At 34.7% G+C, this 21,982-nt stretch overlaps 1 protein-coding gene across 4 annotated transcripts in view; it reads left to right on the forward strand.

Moving 5' to 3' along the window:
• Positions 1–21,982, forward strand: part of LOC136031870 (signal transducing adapter molecule 1-like) — a 59,504-nt gene that overhangs the window by 18,149 nt on the left and 19,373 nt on the right. For 3 of the 4 annotated variants that reach the window (XM_065711804.1, XM_065711805.1, XM_065711806.1), the window contains exons 2-5: positions 1,514–1,744; positions 6,861–7,040; positions 12,139–12,260; positions 21,617–21,820. In XM_065711804.1, the coding sequence (XP_065567876.1) occupies positions 21,706–21,820 (115 nt within the window). In that variant the 5' untranslated portion in view covers positions 1,514–1,744; positions 6,861–7,040; positions 12,139–12,260; positions 21,617–21,705. The remainder of the gene's footprint in view (positions 1–1,513; positions 1,745–6,860; positions 7,041–12,138; positions 12,261–21,616; positions 21,821–21,982) is intronic. The other variant, XM_065711807.1, reaches the window with a different exon arrangement.

Raw genomic sequence — 21,982 nt, forward strand, 5'->3', positions numbered from 1 at the left:
TCAATTTTAAATGAATTTTGGTGCCCCTGCCTCTCTCGTGTTAGGATATGTTAGCATTATCAGTACGCGATTGAATTTTTCCAGTTAAATATTTAAGTTCTTTAATGTAATTATGCGGAAAGAAAAAAAAATGGTTTGTTGGGCTCTTTTCTCCAAAGAGTCCAATTTCACCAATTTCAACTGCACTCCTTCAGTTTTCAAGAAATACAGAATGAAAATAGGGATCAACTTTTCAGCATCTTGACTACTTGCACCGGTCAAAATTACGTAAAATAGTGTTGGGTGGTAATCTGATTAGCCGAGATATCAGTATATCGATATTTTTACTTTCGATATTTGATATGTCGATATTGATATTTCAGATCAGATTTTCTACTCAAATTAACGCATGGATTTAAAAAGTTCAATGTCGAAAATTTAACCCATTTAACCCATTTTGAATTTTATAACTTAATATAACCTAACTTTAACCTTTACCATCAAAGCTTGCATAAGGCTATAATGCTGATTCGCAAAGCAAATTGAATCCAAGCAGAGAAAAGGGAATTCCGGGCAGTCACAGGTGGATATCGACATTAACCAGATTTCTGATATTCACAGCAACGTATATACTAATAAATCTCTGAAAATTCCGCCTTCGAATCTTAAATCCTTTATCAAAATAAAAAAGGGGGAAATAATTACTAGATTAATCAAATTAACGCAGGCTAGAAAATAATATAAAAAGATGAAAATTGGGATTCGCTGTCGTGGGTGTTTTCTCATTTTTTTATGCTATTTTGTAGTTGTTTTTTTTTATTAGTTTAGTCTAGTCCTCTTCTTTTTCCCGCTGATAAAGGCTTATGGATGGGAAGCCGAAATATTTGACATTCATTAGTGTTCGTACATTTTTATTTTTTTTTATTTTATAGTTGTTTCTCAAAGTGCACTGTCGTAACTGATAGTTATACCAGTTTCTATTGTCTGATCTCATTATAAGTCCTAGATTGCTAAACTGTTTTATTATCGCATTACGCTTAGGATTACCCAACAGCTTAAATCAAAGCCCTTGAATGTGTTCCTGTTCCTTCACCCCTTCCGCCTTATAGGGCACTGACATTTTTTGAGGTCAGAAAAAAATTTTGCAATGTAAGTAAAACTTTCAGGAATGGATTTAGTGTTCAAATTAGATTCTAGGAATGTGTTTCCAGGCTCCTACCTCAGCTCTTTGCCTACTTGTGGGGGGGGGGATGAGGGTGAAATATTCTACTGAAATTTGTATTCAATCCAAAAAAAATCTAGTTGTGCCTAGAATTCGATTTATTCCTTCTCAAGGAGGAGCCTATTCTAATCAAATCTATATTCACACAATTCTTAAAGCTTTAAAAGCAATGATGGATTGGACATAGTTGTCTAAAACCGTCTTCCTTGGCCATAATTTTGGGTTGTTGCTCCTCATCTAAAAGCCTCTTAATTAGACATTTAATTAGTTCTATTATAGGTATAAAATTTAGTTTTTTTTTTCACTTTGTAGCCATCATTAGAATGCGAACTTGAAAGACGTCGTCTTGAACAAGAAGCTCAACGCCTTCAAGATGCAATACTGAAAACCCTAGGCCCAGCAGGCGAGGTTTTGAAAAGAAGAGAAGCAAGGATATTGTCTCTTAGAAATTTAGATCAGAAAATATTTGCCGTCAGAAGTCTCTTCACAGAGCGTCAAAGGGAAGAAGAGGGCGAACTGGCAGTATCAAGAGAGCAGGCAGAGGTCTGTTTTATTTTCTAATAGATACGGTTCATTTTATATATCTGTCAGGATATCATAGCTAACCGTGTAAAGTGTAAATGGGCCTTAGCTAAACCGTGTAAAGGGCTGAATTCTTGTAAGTCATTGCTGCAATACCTGAAACATGGTAAAGAGCCAACCGCAGCCCACAGTAAACGAAAGTTTAAAAGCGCGTCTTGAAAAAAAATACACCGATGAGAAGCATTTTCAATTTAAAGGTGATCCAGGAATTGGAATCACCATGGTTAAACCTTATCCGAAGATTCTATGCCCCCCCCCTTCATCTCAAAAAGCGAGAAATATAGCCTCTTTTTTCATGAGTAATAATTTTTTCCGTGAGGGCTAGCAGGCTACCGCTAGATCGTAGAAAGATGTTTAATGGCTCAGTTAACAGTTCTTACTTACACACTTTTTTAAAGATTCGTCTTGGTTACGCCATCGTAAAGGGTTATGGCACCGAAAATGTAATTTTTGGTGTCATATCTATAGTTGAAAGGTTGGGAAGCAAAACAAGGATACACAAACCCATAACTGGTAGTTTACTATCCCCCTACCTGAGCCCCAATCCAGCCCCCTTAGCAATTAGAAACTTCAAAAAAACTTTTTGAAAAAACTGCCTAATGAGCAAAAAAAAATTCAAAATTGATTCAAGAATAACTAAAGTTATTTGTGGTTATCTTAACAGAATAGATTAGTTGCGAGAACAGTTTTTTCGGGAAGTTTGAAAAAGAACTTCAAACACTGATTTGCCTTTTTTGTCTTTTTTTTTTCTCCAGCACTAGCAGAAGACTGAAATGACATAGATAGCTGTTTAAGAGCTCATTTGAAAGCCAATGCTTAGATATTCCTGCTTTTTATAAATTCGTCTTGAAAACGATATTTTAATGTTGTAAGTGACACCAAAAATGTGAATTTTTGTGTCATTTCTGGACTGAATAGGCTTGGAAGCATAAGCATTGTTCTAATGATGTCTGCATAGTCCGAAATCCCCAATTGGGGGCTTTTAGTCCCCCTCTTGAACGCACCCCTCCCAGTCTCCTTAGTAAGTGGAAATGAGTTAAAAAAAACTGCTGAATGAAAAAATGTTTTCGCTTTCAAAACTTGTTTAGTAATGATAAACGCTATCTTTATCGTAATAGTAAACGTCAATTGCGAGAATTCATTCTTAGGGATTTTGAAAAGGCTTTGAAACTCTGACGTGTCTCTTTTTTCTTTTTTTTATCCCAACAATAGGAGGGCTCTGGAACATCGTAGGGGCGTTGAAATGGGTAGCCAAGTGAAGTTTTGGCGACTAGTTTTATGCTTCAGCCGCTTCGTCAAGGCCCACGTGAATTGATAACTGGTTTTGACACCACATACAGGCCCGCCATTTAGGGGCAAGGGAAGACCTGAGTTCGGATGGTTTTCTTGTTTTAACATTTAATTCTCCGTAATAGTATAATTTTAATGGTCAGTTCTTCTAAAATGTCCAAGAATTTTGAAGGTCCAAGAAGCAAAATAATGATAGTATGCTTTCTTATGAGAAGCATTCTTTCAGCATTGCGGCTGAAAAATTGAAATAATTATACAACGAATTTCTTTAAAATTATATTTGACAATACATCTAAAATCCTTTCAGTTTTCTAAAATCTTAGCATATTTCATATAGGATTGTAGTGAACAAATAATTGATATTTTTTATCCGCAACTTGTCAAAAATACCAGTGATAAACTTGTATATTTTTATGGGAAATTTTACTTGAGGTAGGAAGTAAGACCTGTATTTAATGCCCTATTTTAATAAAAAATTATGCTGACTTCTTTAATTTAATCGCCTAATTTATACAAATATCTTTTTATAAGATCTATCGACATATTCAAAAACAAGAACTAAAAACTAGTAAAAATGAACAAAACAAAGTTCTTCTGATGAAAGTAACAGCAAAATTGAAACTTAAAGCGAGCCAAAACATTGTTTCGTAGTTTGTGCAACATTTTATCTCCAAAAATATCTCGAAGAAACTAACTCGTGATGATTCAGTGTTTTTGTAGAATTCTAAAAAACTAGCACTTTACTGAAGACTGAGTTTGTTCGGGTTTTTTAAAATAGGATTTTTGTTGTATGCTAATAGTTGTCATTATTATGGCTGATGAAAGATTGAGAGTCTGATAAATTAGTTTTTATTTTCTACTGGCTACTTGAAGGCTTTTCTACTCCTAAGAGAAAATCCTGTTTTTTTTTGCCGGTTTTGTGTTTTCAGTAAAGTGCTAGTTTTTTCAGAACTCTACAAATAAAGTGAATCACCACAAATTTGTTTATTTGAGCTATTTTTGGGGATAATATGTTGCATAAACGGCGAAGCGAGTTCAACCGGCGAAGTTTTAATAACTTTATTCCAACAAAAAATAAACTTTGTTTTTAAAATAGGCCTTTGTGATTATTTATATAAGCTAGACCTTTCCGAAAGGGTTTTTAAATCTATCTTGATGAGGGTTCCTCTCTAGACCCCTCTCTCTCCCTATTTAAGCCTTTGCGCATTTATGAGTCAGTATCTCAACTTGAATGTGTGGTAGTGCAGGGGATTGATCTTTCCTTGGCAATACAGGGCCTGGGGTTTGATCCCAGTTGCCACAGGGCTGACGTGGAAGGGAACCCGTCTGATGGATATATTCCCACGAAACATATATGGATACTGTATGCACCACAAATGATCCAGAAGGAACTACGTATTTATTTTTTTATTTTTAACTTAGGTTTTATGTTTATAGGCTTACTGCTTATAGAGCAGTGGCTCCCATCCAATTTTGGGAAACGCCATACTTTGGAATTTCAGAAATCCTTATTTAAATTTTATTTTACAAAATTTCATGTTTTTTCATCTGAAGGAAGCTTAAAAGGCCATTAGCTTGGTATGCTTTTAGGGGGTTTTTACTTCTAGACATATTTTATGCTAATGACAGATATTGTCTGAATATAATACCTTTTAGGCAAGGCATGTCGTCATTGCAATACTGTTATGTATCTTGTTTCCTCTATAAATACAAATGAACGTTTATGCTAATGAAAAATATTGTCTGAATACAATAAATTTTAGGCAAGGCATGTCGTCATTGCAATGCTGTTACGTATCTTGTTTGCTCTATAAATGCAGATGAACGTTTATGCTAATGAAAAATATTGTCTGAATACAGTACCTTTTAGGCAAGGCATGTCGTCATTGTAATACTGTTATGTATCTTGTTTGCTCTATAAGTGCAAATGAACGTGACGTGAGTCACATGAACATTTTTTTTTTCAGAATTAGGACGTTAAAGTATAGTCTGCCGAAGGGTGTGCGTCTTCCTTATAACCCATTGAAATATTGCATGCTCCACCGGTGGGGCCTGCGCACCTCGTTGGGAATCACGGTTCTACAGCCAAACCTTAAATTTGTGGGAACTATCTGCTTGTTTAACGTTTTATGTGTAAAATATTTTTGTTAAATGCAAATTGGTACTCTTTTAATATTGTTTCCCTCTTTCTAATTTCACGATGTATCTGGAAGTCTAGCTTTCCACTTCATTTTATGCCTCTTCACTCAAAAATTTAAATCAAATTAAAGTTCAAGCGTCGCAAAGTATCAAACGAAGCTAAAACACGCCTCTAATCCTCAACCGTATATAAGTGCAGCAGTATCATTTGAACTTTGTTCTTTATGTTCTGCTTTTTTACAACAAATTTTAAACTCACAAGACACCGTGGGAGTTTTAGTTTATTTTTTTTTTACTCATTTTAGTTTGTCACGTTTGGCGCGATGCCATTTAGACCTCCACGGTCATAAGATCCTTATTAATACTTCCATAATATTTGTGTTTCTGTAAATTGTAATTTTGATTATACAGCTTCTTCAATTTTATTGAAATCAATATGAAGTCATATTGATATATGGTGTGAATCTGTGAATCTAAACCAATTTTTTTTTAATTAATGAATTTTGAGCCATCGGTTCCCGGATATCCAGCCGAAGGATTGCCACTCCAAGGACTGCAAAAAAAATTGTCAGATATCAGGAAAAAGAAATTTTTAGTTTCCCAAAAGAAATTGAAAAAGATTGTAATTGAAAAGAAAAAGAAAAACTACAGACTTAAATCAAGCTTGCTTACATTTAAGTACCATTACGGTAAGCTTTTGACAGTTTAATGTGAAAAAAGCTATTTCACTGTTGCAGCAATCATGAATCTGCAGCATTGATTTATTTAATCGCCTCAGTTAGATATCTTTAGACGCTATTAATATAAATAAGATTTTATGAAAGCATTAATTAGCTTTTTGAATGTGAGAATGACAGATGTTATTATTCTCTCAGTTTCCTGTTGTGGCGCTGTAGTGGATTTGACCTTAGCTTGGTAATACGGGACCCAGAGATCGAATCACGCTGCAGGAATGCACTGCAGGGCCGACGCAGGGACCATAGTAGTCAAGAAGCGTCGTTTATTCTTAAATGATAATTATTCTCTCAGTAAATTTATTATGAAGGTTGTGAAAAATAATGTGAATTTTAAGATTAGTAGACAGAATTTACGTGCATCACAAATAATTTGATCATGCATATTTTTCTCTCTTTATTGTTATTATTTTACAGCTTGACTCATTTAAAGACAGAAGCAAAACCAGTCTAACAAGAATCGGACTGAAACGGGATTAAAAGTGGAGTTGAGCTGCAATATTGGAATAAGCCACTACTGTATTTAATTTAAAACATGTTTTATTGTATCTGTACAGCTAACGGACTAACCTAGTTATTACTGCAAATAATGTAGAAGAATAGTGGACTTTCAGCTCTCCCAAAGTTCAGCGCTAAAGACACCCGCGGCGCAATTTAGGAAGGTTTTACAGCGCATTAATTTTCAGGTGTACCAGGTATTTTTCATCCCCTAACAAAGAAACTCCCCCATAAGAAAAGGGAAATTACCTTTCCCTAAGATCGGCACGAAATGCGCCCATGATACAATTTTGAAAGTTTTAAACTACATAAATTTTTTGGTATTTACCAATCCCCCGCCCTCCCTAAAATACTATGTTTCCCTTCTTTCTACAGGGAGAGAGAGATATGGAAATAGTAAATCCTTGTGTTTTTAGTTTCTTGAAGACATTCCGGACAAAGGAGTGCCAGATGCCATTGCTGCACATCCACAGTTTGCCCCGCCCGAAGAAAAGATGAGTTTCCCTTATCTACTTGATCCAAACTGGCTTGAAGCCAACGGTTTATGGGCTAGTATGTCCAGTAACAATATAACAGATGACAGAGTAGGCTTGCATGTAAGTTTTACTACCGAATTTATCTTTAGACGCTTATTTACTCAACTATATTTTTAATTTCTTTGATTTCGTCTCAAAGGAAGATATTAAATGATAAATTATTCATAGGTTTCTTTCATGGTTCTGTGCTCTGGTTTGAAAAACCCTGCTGTAAACTATTGTAGAAGAATATGACTTCGTTTTCCGACCGAATTGGATTTGAAGATATTACCTGTGGCAAATATATTATGCTCTCTTTTAATGCTGTTTTCAAGTTTGCTGATTTAGTGATGGATTTTCTTGTTCGTTGCTTGAAGTACCAATGAAGTCAAAACCCCATTTTTTAACCCCTTGGGCCTACCTCAAGTTTATTTATACTTGATAATAGTGATAGCTAAGGATTTTTCTTTTGGTTGTTTCTAAATTATAAACTTTTTAGGGCTTTATTACATTTTCGTCAGCGTTGCCATGCTGAATAGTGAAAATAAATAAGCAAAATTAATGTCTTAAATTTTGTAATGCTTTTCGGCCATGAAAATTAAAAAATTAATGGATCTATTGGTTCCCAAAGACAACCAAAAGTACAGCTTCAACGGCAAGCTACACCTTCTTAAGCCGGTCCCATGTGTTTTTAGCTTATTCTTTGCTGATTTTTTCATCCATTCATATATATTTTTCTTTTTTTTGGCGCCTTCTACTACCAACAAGAAGTAAGAGCTCATATGGCACTTACGACGTGGTCGGAAGAGCCAAGAGCTCATATGGTATGAGCTCTAGAAAAATTCTAAGAATCAATAGATTGATTTAAAAGGAACATCAGAGGCCTAATGCCGGTCGGGATTTAAAATAAGAGCTCTGAGACACGTGGTTCTTCTAAATATCAGAATTCAGTTAGATCCGATTACCCACTCGTAAGTTAAAAATACCTCATTTTTTATTTTTTTTTAAATTTTATTTGACAAACGACTTTATCAAGTCAATTTCTGCAGGTCCCTGACACGCCTACCAATTTTCATCGTCCTAGCGCGTCTGGCAGCACCGAACTCGCCAAAGCACTGGACCCCCCTAACTCCTCCAAAGAGAGCGGATCCAGTCCAGTTACGTCAATCACATATCTACGACATTTGCTTATTCTACCCACCAAGTTTCATCCCGATCTCTCCACTCTAAGCGTTTTCCAAGATTTCCGGTTTCGCCCTCCAACTTTCCGCTAAGTCACCAGATCTGGTAAGGATTTAAAACAAGACCTGTGAGACATGAGTTCTTTCTAAATATCAAATTTCATTTAGATCCGCTCCCCCGTTCTTGAGTTAAAAATACCTCAATTTTTTTAAGTTTTCCCTAATTAACGCCTCCCCCCAAACTCGATTTAAAAGGCTTATTCTTCGGTGATTTTTTCATCCATTCATATTTATTTGTCTTTTTTCGGCGCCTGCTACTACCAACAAGAGCTAAGAGCTCATATGGCACTTGTGACGAGGTCGGAAAAGCCAAGATCTCATATTGTATGAGCTTTGGCTAAATTCTAAGAATCAATAGATTGATTTAAAAGGAACATCAGAGGTTTAATGCCGGTGGGGATTTAAAATAAGAGCTATGAGACACGAGGTCCTTCTAAATATCAGAATTCATAAAGATCCGATCACCCACTCGTAAGATAAAATGCCTCATTTTTTCTAATTTTTCCTCTCCCTCCAGTCCCCCAGATGGTCGAATCGGGGAAAACGACTTTATCAAATCAATTTCTGCAGATCCATGACACGCCTAGCAATTTCCATCGTCCTAGCGCGTACGGTAGCATAGAACTCGCCAAAGCACTGGACCCCCTTAACTCCCCCACAGAGAGCGAATTCAGTCCGGTTATGTGAATCACGTATCTAGGACTTGTGTTTATCCTTCCCACCAAGTTTCATCCCAATCTGGCCACTCTAAGTGTTTTCCAAGATTTCCCGTCCCCCCCTCAAAAAAAAACCCAATGACACTGGATACTGTCGGGATTCAAAATAAGAGATCTGAGTTACGAGATTCTTTTAAACATGGAATTTTATTTAGATCCGATCACTCCTTTGTAAGTTAAAAATACCTCATTTTTTCTAATTGTTCAGAATTAACCCTCCCTACCAACTCCCCCAAAGAGAGCGGATCCGTTCCGGTTATGTTTATCGCTTATCTAGGACTTGTGCTTATTTTTCCCACCAAATTTCATCCAGATCCCTCCACTCTTAAGCGTTTTCCAAGATTTTAGGTTTCCCCCTCCAACTCCCCCCAATTTCACCGACTTTGGTTGGGATTTAAAATAAGAGCTCTGAGACACGATATCCTTCTAAATATCAAATGTCGTTAAGATCCGATCACCTGTTCGTAAGTTAAAAATACCTAATTTTTTCTAATTTTGCCGAATTATCCGTTCCCCCACTCGCCCCAGATGGTCGAATTGAAGAAACGACTATTTCTAATTTAATCTGGTCTGGTCCCTGATACGCCTGCCAAATTTTATCGCCCTAGCTTATCTGGAAATGCCTAAACTAGCAAAACCGGGACAGACAGACTGACAAAATTTGCGATCGCTATATGTCACTTTTAAATATCAAGTGCCATAAAAAATGTCCAACTGCATATGGAGCTATTATTCTTTTGTATGAAAGTGTGAATTTCTGACTTTTCCTCATTTTTAGGGTAGGGGAGAGGGGGGCGAAACCGTACGGGGGCGAAACCGTCCGTTGGACCTCCCGTCCAAAGTCTTTGAACTAATACATTCAGAAAATCGCTGCTAGATGCCATTCACGTAGCGCACATTAGGCAGAAGTTTTGAATATTTGATGCCAAAGACAACTGAGATAAGAGGTAAAGAAGTTTTTATATACTCTCTGGAAATTTTGACACCATAGTCCTCGTCAAATATTTTCCAAGCTATTTTAGCTAGTGGTTCGTAAGTTAGATGGATCATAAGAGGTATATTTCCGGTATTTTCCTCGTAATTTTCATCAAGAAATGTCTGGCGGTTTCCAAAAAAAGGTAAATTTTCAAAATGGCGTCAATAAGGGGTGACTCCGGACAGTTTTTTGGGGGCGACTCCGGACACATTTCGTGGTGTCCGGTTTCACCCTTTGCTGATGGAAGTATCTCCGAGTCTGGAATTGAAGTAGCTAGGGCTAGGAAACTACCAAATATTTCAATTTTATTATAGACTAGGAATAAGAACTTATTAAATTCAACTTTCAAAAAACAAAAACAATATTATGCCCCAACAGAGAGTAGAGCTCGTAAGGCTGGGACAGTATAAATGCATAGAAAAAACACAACATCTTGTCATAAAAAAACATACAAGATACAAGTTAGCAGAGGAGGTCACCCCAGCACGAGAATCCCACAACAAAATATATATTAAAATCTATTATTCATCAATCCAGACACCCAGGCAAAGAACTATTTTTGAAGTATGTTTTCTCAAAGAAAATCAGCTCACAAAACTTTGGGACATTTCTCTCTCCGTGCTTGACATTTTAGAATTTGATTTTACAGATGGTTAGCACCTATATTCGAAAAGGGGGTGGCCCCCCAGATCCAGAATTATTGAAGCGTGCTGTGAGACAAGTCTTAAATGAGAATTCATCTTTCTGATCAGCCAGGGAAGAATTTTCTTTGAAGAAGTCTACCCTTGTGGATGCCGTGAAACGCTACAAGAGTAGAATACAAGATCTTGAGAAGGGTAGCCCAAGTGCAAACAATGATAATGATAGTGTTCGGGAGAGTTCCAAGTTCGTTTTTACTCCCAAACAAGAGAGAGATCTTGCAATATACCTCGAAAACTGCTCAATATTGAAACACGGACTAAATCCAAATGCAACGAGAAAGTTAGCCTACCAATGGGCAACAACTCTGAAGCTCAAATTCCCACCAAGCTGGGAGCTGAATGAAGGAGCAGGATTTGACTGGTTTAAAGTATTTATGAAGCGTAATGCCACTTTGTCCATTAGAAAACCAGAAAATACAAGCCAGGCTTGTGCTGCCGGCTTCAATGCCACTGTAATTGGTGCCTTCTTTTGTAATCTTCAAGGACTGTATAGCAAGTTACAATTTCGTCCTGGTAGGATTTGGAACTGCGATGAAACAGGAGTACCCACAGTTTTTCAGGCTCCAAAGGTGATTGCTAAAAAGGGGGCAAAACAGGTGGCACAGACCGTGTCGGCAGAAAGAGGGGAAAATACCACAATGCTGTGCTTTGTGTCTGTAAGTGGTCAGACTATTCCATCAGTGTTTGTTTTTCCAAGAGTCAAGGCTCCTGAGAGAATGTATCAAGATGGACCACCAGGATGCATTGGCTTAGCCCATCACAGTGGATGGATGACCTCGGAAAATTTCGTTTGTTCATTGTAGCACTTCCAGAAAGAAGTTAAACCTAGCAAAGAGAATCCTGTTTTGCTCTTGTTCGACAATCATGAAAGATATATTTCAATTGAAGTAGTTTCCTTGAGCATAAGATAATGGCATTGATCTTCTGACCTTTCCTCTCCATTGCTCTCATCGCATTCACCCCCTTGATGTTTCGGTTTATGCACCATTCAAACATGCCATCAGGGAGACATTGGAAGTGTTAGTGAACTTCAGACTGACGAAGAATTTTCTCCTGGAAATTTGTGCTTGTGAGGCTTATGGCGAAAAAAAACTCTGATAAACATCAAATTTTTGAACATCAAAACATCAAAAACATCAAATTTTAAACATCAAAGATTGCAACACTATGTTAGTGAGATTGAAGAAGTGAGTGGCAGATTAGCTAAAATAAGCTACCTCCGCAAATCAAGTGAAAAGTTCATCTTCCCAGAATGGCCTGATTCTGCTGAAACTGATTTCGATGATATAATTATGAAGTTGCCTACTCCTTTTGCTGCAAGAGGGACAGGGCGATCAGGCAGTCAAAGGCCTTGTATTTGGGTGTGACTTGTCTTGCTATGCCATAAAATAATAATGTGAAATAACTTTAGAGTTCTTTTGATATTCCAGTTAATTCTGCTACTTTTATATTATCTGAATGCACTGTTTGAATCGTTAACTAATAGATGTCCGAAAATGCGTGATATCGTGCATGTATCACACTGTAACGAGCTTGTTTTTATAGCTGATATGCAGAATCATCCTGGAGGAGTAGCTGCTTCTTTGTTGAAATTCAACTTCGAAGAGGAGCATCGAAGTGCCATTGCTCATTTGGGAGGACTTCATGCCTTGGCAGAACTGCTTCAGGTATGCAGACTCATAGTATTCCTTGTGTTTCAACTTAAACTTTATTCTTTTAGTTTCTTTAGTCTTTTAGTTCTTTTAGTACCTTTAATCTTTTCTATTTTTGGCCATATGGATGTTTTAGATTCCTTGTTGTTTATGTTTAAAATTGTGAAAGACAAGTTTATTCCTTGAAAGTTTATTATTTTTGGGCTCATGACGTTAGTGCTGGTTGTGATTAGAGGTGTTTGCACAGTTGTTTCTTTAGTTACAAGTCTGCAACCTTGTTTGATTGTAATAGTTCCAACGTCCTATAACAATATTTCGGTTCGATAACTGAGGTCAATTTTTTCTGTATTGTTGTAGCAGGATAGGGTTTTCTACCGTCTTTTTAGGTACTGTAAATAACCATAAATCTTTACGTAAAGTAATGAAAGTTTCTCTTTGGTGCTTCCTATTGGGGCTTCACAAGAGTCGGGAATATTTTGTTGCTGTGATTCCTTCAGGAACAGATCTAGCATGCGTGATCCTATTTTTACGTTATATATAGGTAATGTTAGTTGGCAGACCAAATTTTTAAATGACACACATTCCTTTAATTCTTGGGAATTTGCTAGTGCGTATTTTCTCCTGTCTTGATCTATTAACATATATTCTGCTTCTGGGATGATGCTCATGAAGGAGTTTGTCTCTTTTATGTGAATGGGGAAAGTAGATATTTTGTATAGGTCATATATGGATTGTTGATTAATTAATGGAATTGTGACTACTGCAAAGAGCTGTTCATTAATTTCGGTGATATGCACCTTTAGTTTGGTATAATATAAAAACAAGTTAGCTTCTTCTGGTTCTACTGACAAATGGACACCAAGTGTTAAGTGAGTTTTTTATCTCGTTTAGAATGTTCTTTAGGTCCGAGGGATCTACTAAGTCGTAAGAAAGGGATCCTCCTGTTAATTCAAATAATGCGAATTCAAATTTACTGACATTAGTAGCTAAGTTCAACAATGAGATAATAACAATGTCGAGTGATACCATTGTTAGGCTGGAATCAGAGATTACTCTATCTACTTCATTTTTTAAATAATTCATTGTGTTGACCGTTCTTGAGATTTTTTTGGATATGGCCTCAATTTTATCTTTTTGATAGTTGTCGATACTTGCTTGTATTTTTTGTACATGTAGTGTTTTATTCATGGCTGTGTTTAGCCTCTTAACATTATCTCTTAAGATATTTAAATCTTCTTCAGTGGACAAACCGAACTGGCGAGAAGGAAGTTCCCCAACTATTGGGATTAAACTTGTCGATCTTTTATACTTACTTCTTTGGAAAAATACTTCAAATATACGCGTTGTGCTTTGTTTAAGCTTTTGTATTTCTGTATTGAATAGTTCAAATAACGCTTCCAACATTTGTCTATATAATATAAGGAATACCTGATGAGTTGATATTTTAAGAGCATTTTCAATTGTTAATTCTGGGAGGGGTTCTAATTCATTCTTAGTTGGTTCGTCAACCATGGCCAGTCGTGCGCAAGTTTTTTTACCGTCTATAGTCCAACATTCCCTCCAGTGATTATCGGCGTGGCATATTTGTCTCCATCCATACATTGAGTTCTACCGTAGTTGGTGTCGACAAAAGAGATTTGCCATCTAACTTGTATTCTTCCTCTCTTTGTAGAAGTCCATATCCAACTAGTGGATCTGTATGGTTGCCTTACTGTTATTAAAATTTCATCGTTGTTATTTGGTATCAATACGCTAGGGATAGTTTCTGTAGTAATTTCTGATATTGAGGTGTCTAATTCTATTGGTTGTGGGTCAGTAGTCGTGGGGATCGACGTGGGGAAGGTTTCTTACACTTCTGTAATTGGGGTATATTCAGTTTCGGCCGTTGTTTCTTCGTTTTGAGTATTGGATTGCCGGACGGTTGTTGTTTCATATTACATTTTGAGGCTTCCAGTACTTTGTTAGTAGTTGCCTCGATAATATTTTTAGTAACAAGATATGGAATACGGGAGGTTGTGTTGGGTTTTGTTGTTTCTGTTGTGACGTTTATTATTTTACAGAAGTATTGACACTTGAACTTGTATTTCGGTTTGCTAGTACCATTAGTAGAATTTGATGTTACTTCTATGTTTTCTATACCCCTTATTGTTTCTGGTATTTTATTTGTTCGTGTTACAAGGTCAGATACAATTTTAGTTGTTTGGGTTTCAGTTGGAGCGGTTTCTTGTTTGCTTAGGGGAATGTCTTTTACATCTTTCGTTTCAACTTCTGTTGTCTTTATTTCAGAGAAATTTATCTTTTCTTGTATTGGTTTCTTCTCAGCCGTGTTAGCTGATTTTGGCTTATTCCATTGTTCTTTGAAGAAATTCCACACTGTGGGCAATTCGTTTAATAATGCATATTGTCCATCATAAAGTTTTCTTTATCTAAGTTGGGTCTTAATTGGTTTAATTATATCTTGGGTCTGTTTATTGGTATCTTGGTTTTCATTAATTGATCTTTTTTCTTTTTTCTATGGCTTTTCCGAGTCCTATAGCTTTATCAATTTCGGCCATTTTTGCATCGAAATCATCAACTATTCTCTTCGTTTTGAATTTGGGATAAGCAAGGGATGGTGTATCTTTTTTTCCTTATGGGAGCTTTCGCTTGCTTGTACCCCCTTGTCCGATCTTAGGAATTGGAAAATTGATTCTTTCAGGTCGTATGTATTTTTCTCCAGTCATATAACTTGTGGGAACAACGTTTCGAATGGTTTAGAGTCGAGCTTCATAAATATTTTCCATGCGTTGTGACTAGTTAGAATTCAATTTTCATGTTTGAATATTATTCCATATTTTACGACGTCTTGTGTATAGGCATGTATACACATGGTCGTAAAAATGTTAAGATCATCATTTCTTATATATAACTTTGGATAAATATGGTAAAAAATGAATTACGTAACAATGAGATTGATTAAATACCATTTGAATTGCCGAGCATAAGTACATGTTTTAATGCGATCTTACGTGTAAAAGCTGTGAACACAGATTATGATTTACGTGAATAATGAGCCCTATGATAGGCCTGCTCATTATAGATTAATCTAAAGGGCTAATAACCTTATAGTTTAAAAATAGTTAATTTACAAATATCAATTAAAGCTGAGAAAGGATGTGACCGTCTTTTCGAAAAATCAAGAAAAAATTAGAAAACAAAACAATAATATTTTAAAGGTGTAGCATTCGATATCTTAATAGGTATACTGTCAACAAATTAAAGAACCAGCTTGAGACTTACTAATAATTTATTAGTGACTTTCTTGAAATTTTTTGTTTTAGGCCTGGTATGGGGTTAATTCAAGACCTATTCCTCGCTAATAAAACGCTCAAAAGACGTTCATTCCTCGCTAATACAAGAGGGCTTAGGGCGAGCTGAATAGGCATTAGCAATTGTTTAAAGAAAATTATTTAACTGTTCAATGAAATAATAAATAAAAAAAATATGAGGTAGAACATTGGTAATTGCCATTAGTGGTATACTACTTAATAATTTTGTATTTTAGTTAAAAGTAGCAATTTTTTTTAGTTTTTTTTTCTAAAAATATCAGATAAAAGTGTGAAATAAATTATTTGTTTATTATGGCCTAAAGCTCAAAATTACTAATTTATTATGGAGGAGTAAGAGAAGGGTTAACCATTAAACTGTCATTGGTGTTCCTGCCAGCTGAAATTTATTAGCCTATTTTATTATCAAAATTTTATTTTATGGTTCAAATTGGAATTTAGTTAAAATCCAACTATAGATGGCTTAATATAGTCTAAAGCTTAAAATGTTAACGTTTTATAACGGAGGGATTGTTATTAAATAATAAGGTTATAAGGTCTAGTAACTATATCTCAAGGATGAAAATTCTTTTCACAGCTTTCTAGGTATGCACTTTGGGAAATAATTGTAGCTATGCCAAAACTTATGGCACAAGATGGGCTGAGGGTATTATATTGAGTCATAAGGGTTTGATTTCCGACATGTTAGCGTTGTTTTGTTTTGTCAACAGATTAAATTTTTTTTTTTGGTATAAATTTTTTTTTAGTACACTAAACTATTTATCTCCTTGAGAGATTTCATTTAAATCCTAGCCAAAACAAGAAAACACTTGGCTATAAAATTTTGGGATATTTAGTTATGTTCCTAATGCATATATATATATATATATATATATATATATATATATATATATATATATATATATATATATATATATATATATATATATATATATATATATATATATATATATATATATATATATATATATATATATATATATATATATATATATATATATATATATATATATATATATATATATATATATATATATATATATATATATATATATATATATATATATATATATATATATATATATATATATATATATATATATATATATATATATATATATATAATAATAATAAAAATATCCTAGTATTTTAAAGTTAATCTCCTTTATTTTGTTTTTAATTGCCATGGCCCTAGGGCTTGATGCAATAAAACCTACTTATATCCATCGATTTTCTTTATATAGATAGGAGTACTATGTTTCCTAACTTTATTAGTTTTAAATGCAATTGTGAGAACAGGGATTACAAAGTAGGTGAAGAACTTGCAAATGGACCTCTGATATGAATCAATAATTTGTAAGGAATGTATATCAGTTTAAAGATTAAAAAAAGTCTTGTAGAAAACAAACAAGACAAATGAATAAACAAAAGTATCCCTTTACAACCATTTAATGAATTGTCACAAATATAGGTCACTCTTAAGATTGAAATGAACAAAGCTTCAATTATGAATCTGTTTCCTATAAACAGACTGAAGGGGCAAACCTCCAAGCTTTGACAAATTCAATCTCACTTTTGGGCAATCTCACCTTTAATTTTCAAAGGGAACTTTCTTTGCATTGTTCCCATCCAACTAAAAACAACAGGGACAGCATCAGGTACAAGTGACCTTCTACTTAGCCTACATACCAAAGGGAAAAGCATGCATCTCTATACTATAAGTTACCTCCAACCTGTCTAATGTGCAAATAAATAGCCCAAATTATATAGTTCCAATTTGTTCTGTCACCTGTTACCTTTTTCCCATTCTTGCTTTGTCACAGTTGCTTCTATTAACAGGGAATTAAGGTTGAGGGATAGATTGACAGAATCAATGGGAAACATGTAACTTCAGCAACATATTTCTATATTAGGAGGGTTGGGGTTAAAGTAGAGCAAGACTGCATGTAAAATGTGTAAGCTATAATTATTGTGCAATTATAAAAAATCACCTGTTTATGTATTTTTGGTAAACCGTAGAGTTTAGGACAGGAACTACCACGGCGAAAAAATTTATTTTATAGTTGTGGGGTGATTTTACCATTTTGTTTTAGCTGCTTTAATTCATTTATAATATTATTAGTGAACTGATCAGTAGGATCATGAGTTATTGTTTTATATGTAATTGTGTCATTTAAATGCGAAAGAATTTTATTGTCATAGTCTGTCGTATTCATGACAACAAGTGAATTGCTTTTGTCTGCTTTAGTTATTATAATAGAAGGATCTTTTCGGAGATTATAAAGTATTTTTATGTCATGCAAATTTTCTGGCGTGGAATTGGTAGGAGGCTTTAACTTTTTTTGGCTGTTATAGAGGATATTTATAAGACCAGATCTAACTTCATCCGGGTTAGAGACAGAAGGATAGTGTTTATGCAAAGCGGACTCTAGAGAGGAAACTATATCTGCCACAGGAGCCTGTTTCGGTAGAAAAGAGAATTTTGGACCTTTTTCTAGTGTTTCGATTTCCTGGGGTTCCAATGTTTTAGAAGAGAGGTTAACGATAGCAGGTCCAGGAGTGAATCTTGGAGAATAAATACGGTTTCTCATCGAAGATTCATTTCGTAAGCCTTCCAATTTTTTATAGAGGCGTTCCTTGGACAAGCGAAAATAGGGGTTAAACGAATTCCTTTCTAATCTAACAACTTGAGCAAAATCAATGGTGGACAGGTTTTCCAGCAAAAAAGTTTCCAATGATTTTCTCTCTGAAGAAATAATATGTCGTTTCTGTTTTTTTCCTTAATAATATGGACTAAGGTTTTTAACTGTAGTGTATGGGCAAATTGCGCTTCTTTCCAGGTATTTAAATGTAATTTACATCTTAAAGACTTGGGAATAAGGTTTTCATTTCTACAGGATTCTAAAAATTTTCGTTGAATGATAATATTAGCATGTTTTTTAACCTAGACTAATAAAATAAAAGATATCATAGGTCAACTGCTCCCCATAAGCTAGACGAAAATAGCGACGAAGATCACACTGCCTTTCCATAATAAACAAATACAAAGTACAGACAATAGGGAAAATTTTTTCAAGACAGTGGAAATTATTTCTGTAGATATTTCGGCCCTATGTCCAAGGGCCGTCTTCAGCACAATACAAGAATAAGAGAGAAACTATATATATATATATATATATATATATATATATATATATATATATATATATATATATATATATATATATATATATATATGAACTTGCATCAAATTGTGAGGATTAAAACTGAATAATTAAAAACACTTTTTTAAAATAAAAAATAAATAGCCCTACCATCCTTACTTCAACGAAGTTCAACCAGGACTGGCGAAAAGAACGAAATGAGAATATAAGCTCATTCAAACTAAGGAGAATAAAATGATTAGATGCAATTTCTTAAAGCTAATCTTGCTTGTTTAGCAGCCTGTCTCAAAGGCCTTTTTGTAGTTGGTTCAGTACTATTATAAATACACTTTGGAATTATGGGGAAGCTCAGCTTCGGGGCTTCTTAGATCATCTTAACACTTATAACCGAAATTTGCAGTTCACCCTAGAAGTTGAAATTGAAAATAAACTACCGTTTTTAGATGTATTAATTATTCGTAATGCTGATAAACTGGATTTTACTTTATATCGAAAGCCAACACAAAACAATAGATAACTTCACTTTAATTCAAATCACCCCCCCCCCACAAGTTAAAAGAGCAGTTGTAACTTCCCTCATTGATCGTGCCCTGAATATTTGCTCCAATTCATATATAAATGCAGAAATAAACTTTATCAGAGATATTCTTTTTGGTAATGAATACCCCATTTTGTCAATAAAATAATTAACCGTAGAATAAAGACATTCTTGTAAAATCGAAGAAGATACTTCACAATGTGAGGCTACTGATACGCCCTCAAATATTGTCTATCTTCCGTATATCCCAAAGATCACAACAAAATTAAAAAAATATTTGCACAAAAAATAATCTGTACGTAGTTTTTACTAATAATTTTAAAATCATCAATTTCTTAAATTCGGGTAAAGATAAGACCCCAGTTACTCGCCAAAGAGGGGTCTATCAAATACCTTGTGATTACGGAAAATACTATGTCGGCAGGACCCATCAGAATCTAGACAAACGGTTACAACAGTATAAAAATGACATAGACAAGGCCTTAATTTCAAATAGTTCCAACAACTCCTTTGATTCTGCTTTAGGTTGGCATATATTGAATAATCCGTCCCATATGATACTTTTTGAAAACTCTTCACTCATCAGTAATGATTTGGGAATAAAACAGGTGGTTCGAGAATCAATCGAAATTAATCACAAAATAAATAATAATATTTCTTTGAACAGGGACTTAGGGGAATACTCACTAAATTCTTTATACTCAAATTTAATTAAAAATTATGTAACAAAATATTTTACTAAACCGATACAGATAGCGAGAAAATAAACATGGAAAATTATTATTAAATTACATCCACCATGGATTGTAGAAAAACGTACAGAAATAATATGAAAAAAACTTCGTTTTCTTAAAGAGTTAAAGAGGCTGCGTCCCAAAGTTGAACCTTAAAACGTACAGGAATTAGGAGAGGCAGTTGGGGGGCTGCCTCCCCCCAAACCCCCCGCTTTTAAAGACTCTTTTGTACAGCTTTTTGTTGTGGGCGGCTGCCGCCCCCACTCTTGGCTTCGGAAAGGCCCTCTTTTAATTAACAAAAAATTGAATTGAATGAATAATGGAATAACTTCGAAAAATGTTAAACACAAGAGGACAAGAGGAAGTCCCCCCACAACAAAAACCTGTACAAAAGAGTCTTTAAAAGCGGGGGGTTTTTTGGGGGCGGCAGCCCCCCAACTGCCTCTCCTAATTCCTGTATGTTTTAAGGTTCGACTTTGGGACGCAGCCTTTAACTCTTTAAGAAAACGAAGTTTTTTTTCATATTATATATAGTGATATTCAATCCTGAAAGTCTCGGGAAATCAACGAGAAACCGTTTAAATTCTACATTGTTTCTAAAATTAACTTATCTTTATAATATGTTCTCTGTGCATATCTAACAATCAAATTTAACTTATTCCTATATGCTCTATATACGTAATCTTCATATTTAAACAACCAAAAGACAAATCGCGGTTTTCTGGTATGAGTCTAAGATGGAGCGAGGGGAATAGGCAGTTTTTTATTTTGACGTCCTTTTTTATTTTAAGCAAGTAAAAAGATCAAAAGTTCTTGAGGCACAACATTGTTAATAGTAATCTCCTGTCTTTTTTTGTGCTACTTTTTAGGTAGTGTAAAAATCCATTTTTAAAATCTTAAATGGAAGATTACACTCGTATGTTTACCTCCATAGAAAGGAATAGCTATTTCTTGGAAGAATTTTTTTGGAATTGTTTTAAATTGTTGCTAGAACCGTCTAAAATTGTTACTAAAAAAACGAAAGGGGCGTTTTAGTTTCTAGAACTTCTTTCATCGTCCCAGCAGAAGGTTCTGACCCTAATTTTCAAACTATATTTAGTTGTATAAGTTTCTTTTGATCTAATTCGAACAATTAGATTTCATTTTCACCGACCTTTTGCTTTAACATTTTAATAAGATCATCACTTGGTTCTTAATTTAACAAGACTATGGATCCCAATAGAAGATTCTGGTCCTTATTTTTTAAGCTACATTTGGTTGTGTAAATTTTCTTGGAACTAATTCGAACAATTAGATTTTACTTTCACCGGCCTTGGTGCTTTAACTAGATTATACTGTCTATTTTTGCTTGCCTGGGCTTTGATATGTAAAAAAACGATGTACTAATATTTTTTATGATTCTTTGTTAGTGTTTTTTTAATTTTATGTTTGTTTTTTTGTTATTTTTTATGTTTCTTTGTTAATGTTACTGTTAATTACTTATTTTACTGTTAATTTTATGTTACTTTGTTATTTTATGTTTCTTTGTTTGTGTTTTGTAAGTTTGTGTTGGTATTATTTGTTACGTTGCTAGCTCAATTTTAAGCCAGACATCTATTTTATATTTTAGCTATTGAGCTATCATTGAAAGAGTCCCAAAAGTCTTCAAGCACGCGGGGTATTTCAACCACCAGTTCATCACTATACCCTTTGACTAGTATGTTGTCCTCTGAGACCCAGGCGGCTCAGCCAATTGTGAAAAAACAAGCCAGAGCTTTGTACGACTTTGAAGCGGCTGAAGACAACGAGCTTACTTTTTTGGCTGGTGAAATTGGTATTTTTTTTTTTTTTTGAAGTTAACGGAACTCTCTTCTCCTTGCTCCCAACTGGTTTGGTTGGCTGAGTCTGGGCTTCTCCTGGGGCGTCATCATGACAGTAATTAGGGAATGTATCCCTGTTTCTCGCAGTTCTTAACAGTGCTGCGAGGGGGTGGTCG

The sequence above is a fragment of the Artemia franciscana genome, chromosome 10, assembly GCF_032884065.1.
Source record: "Artemia franciscana chromosome 10, ASM3288406v1, whole genome shotgun sequence".
NCBI classification, from domain to species: Eukaryota; Metazoa; Arthropoda; class Branchiopoda; order Anostraca; family Artemiidae; genus Artemia; species Artemia franciscana.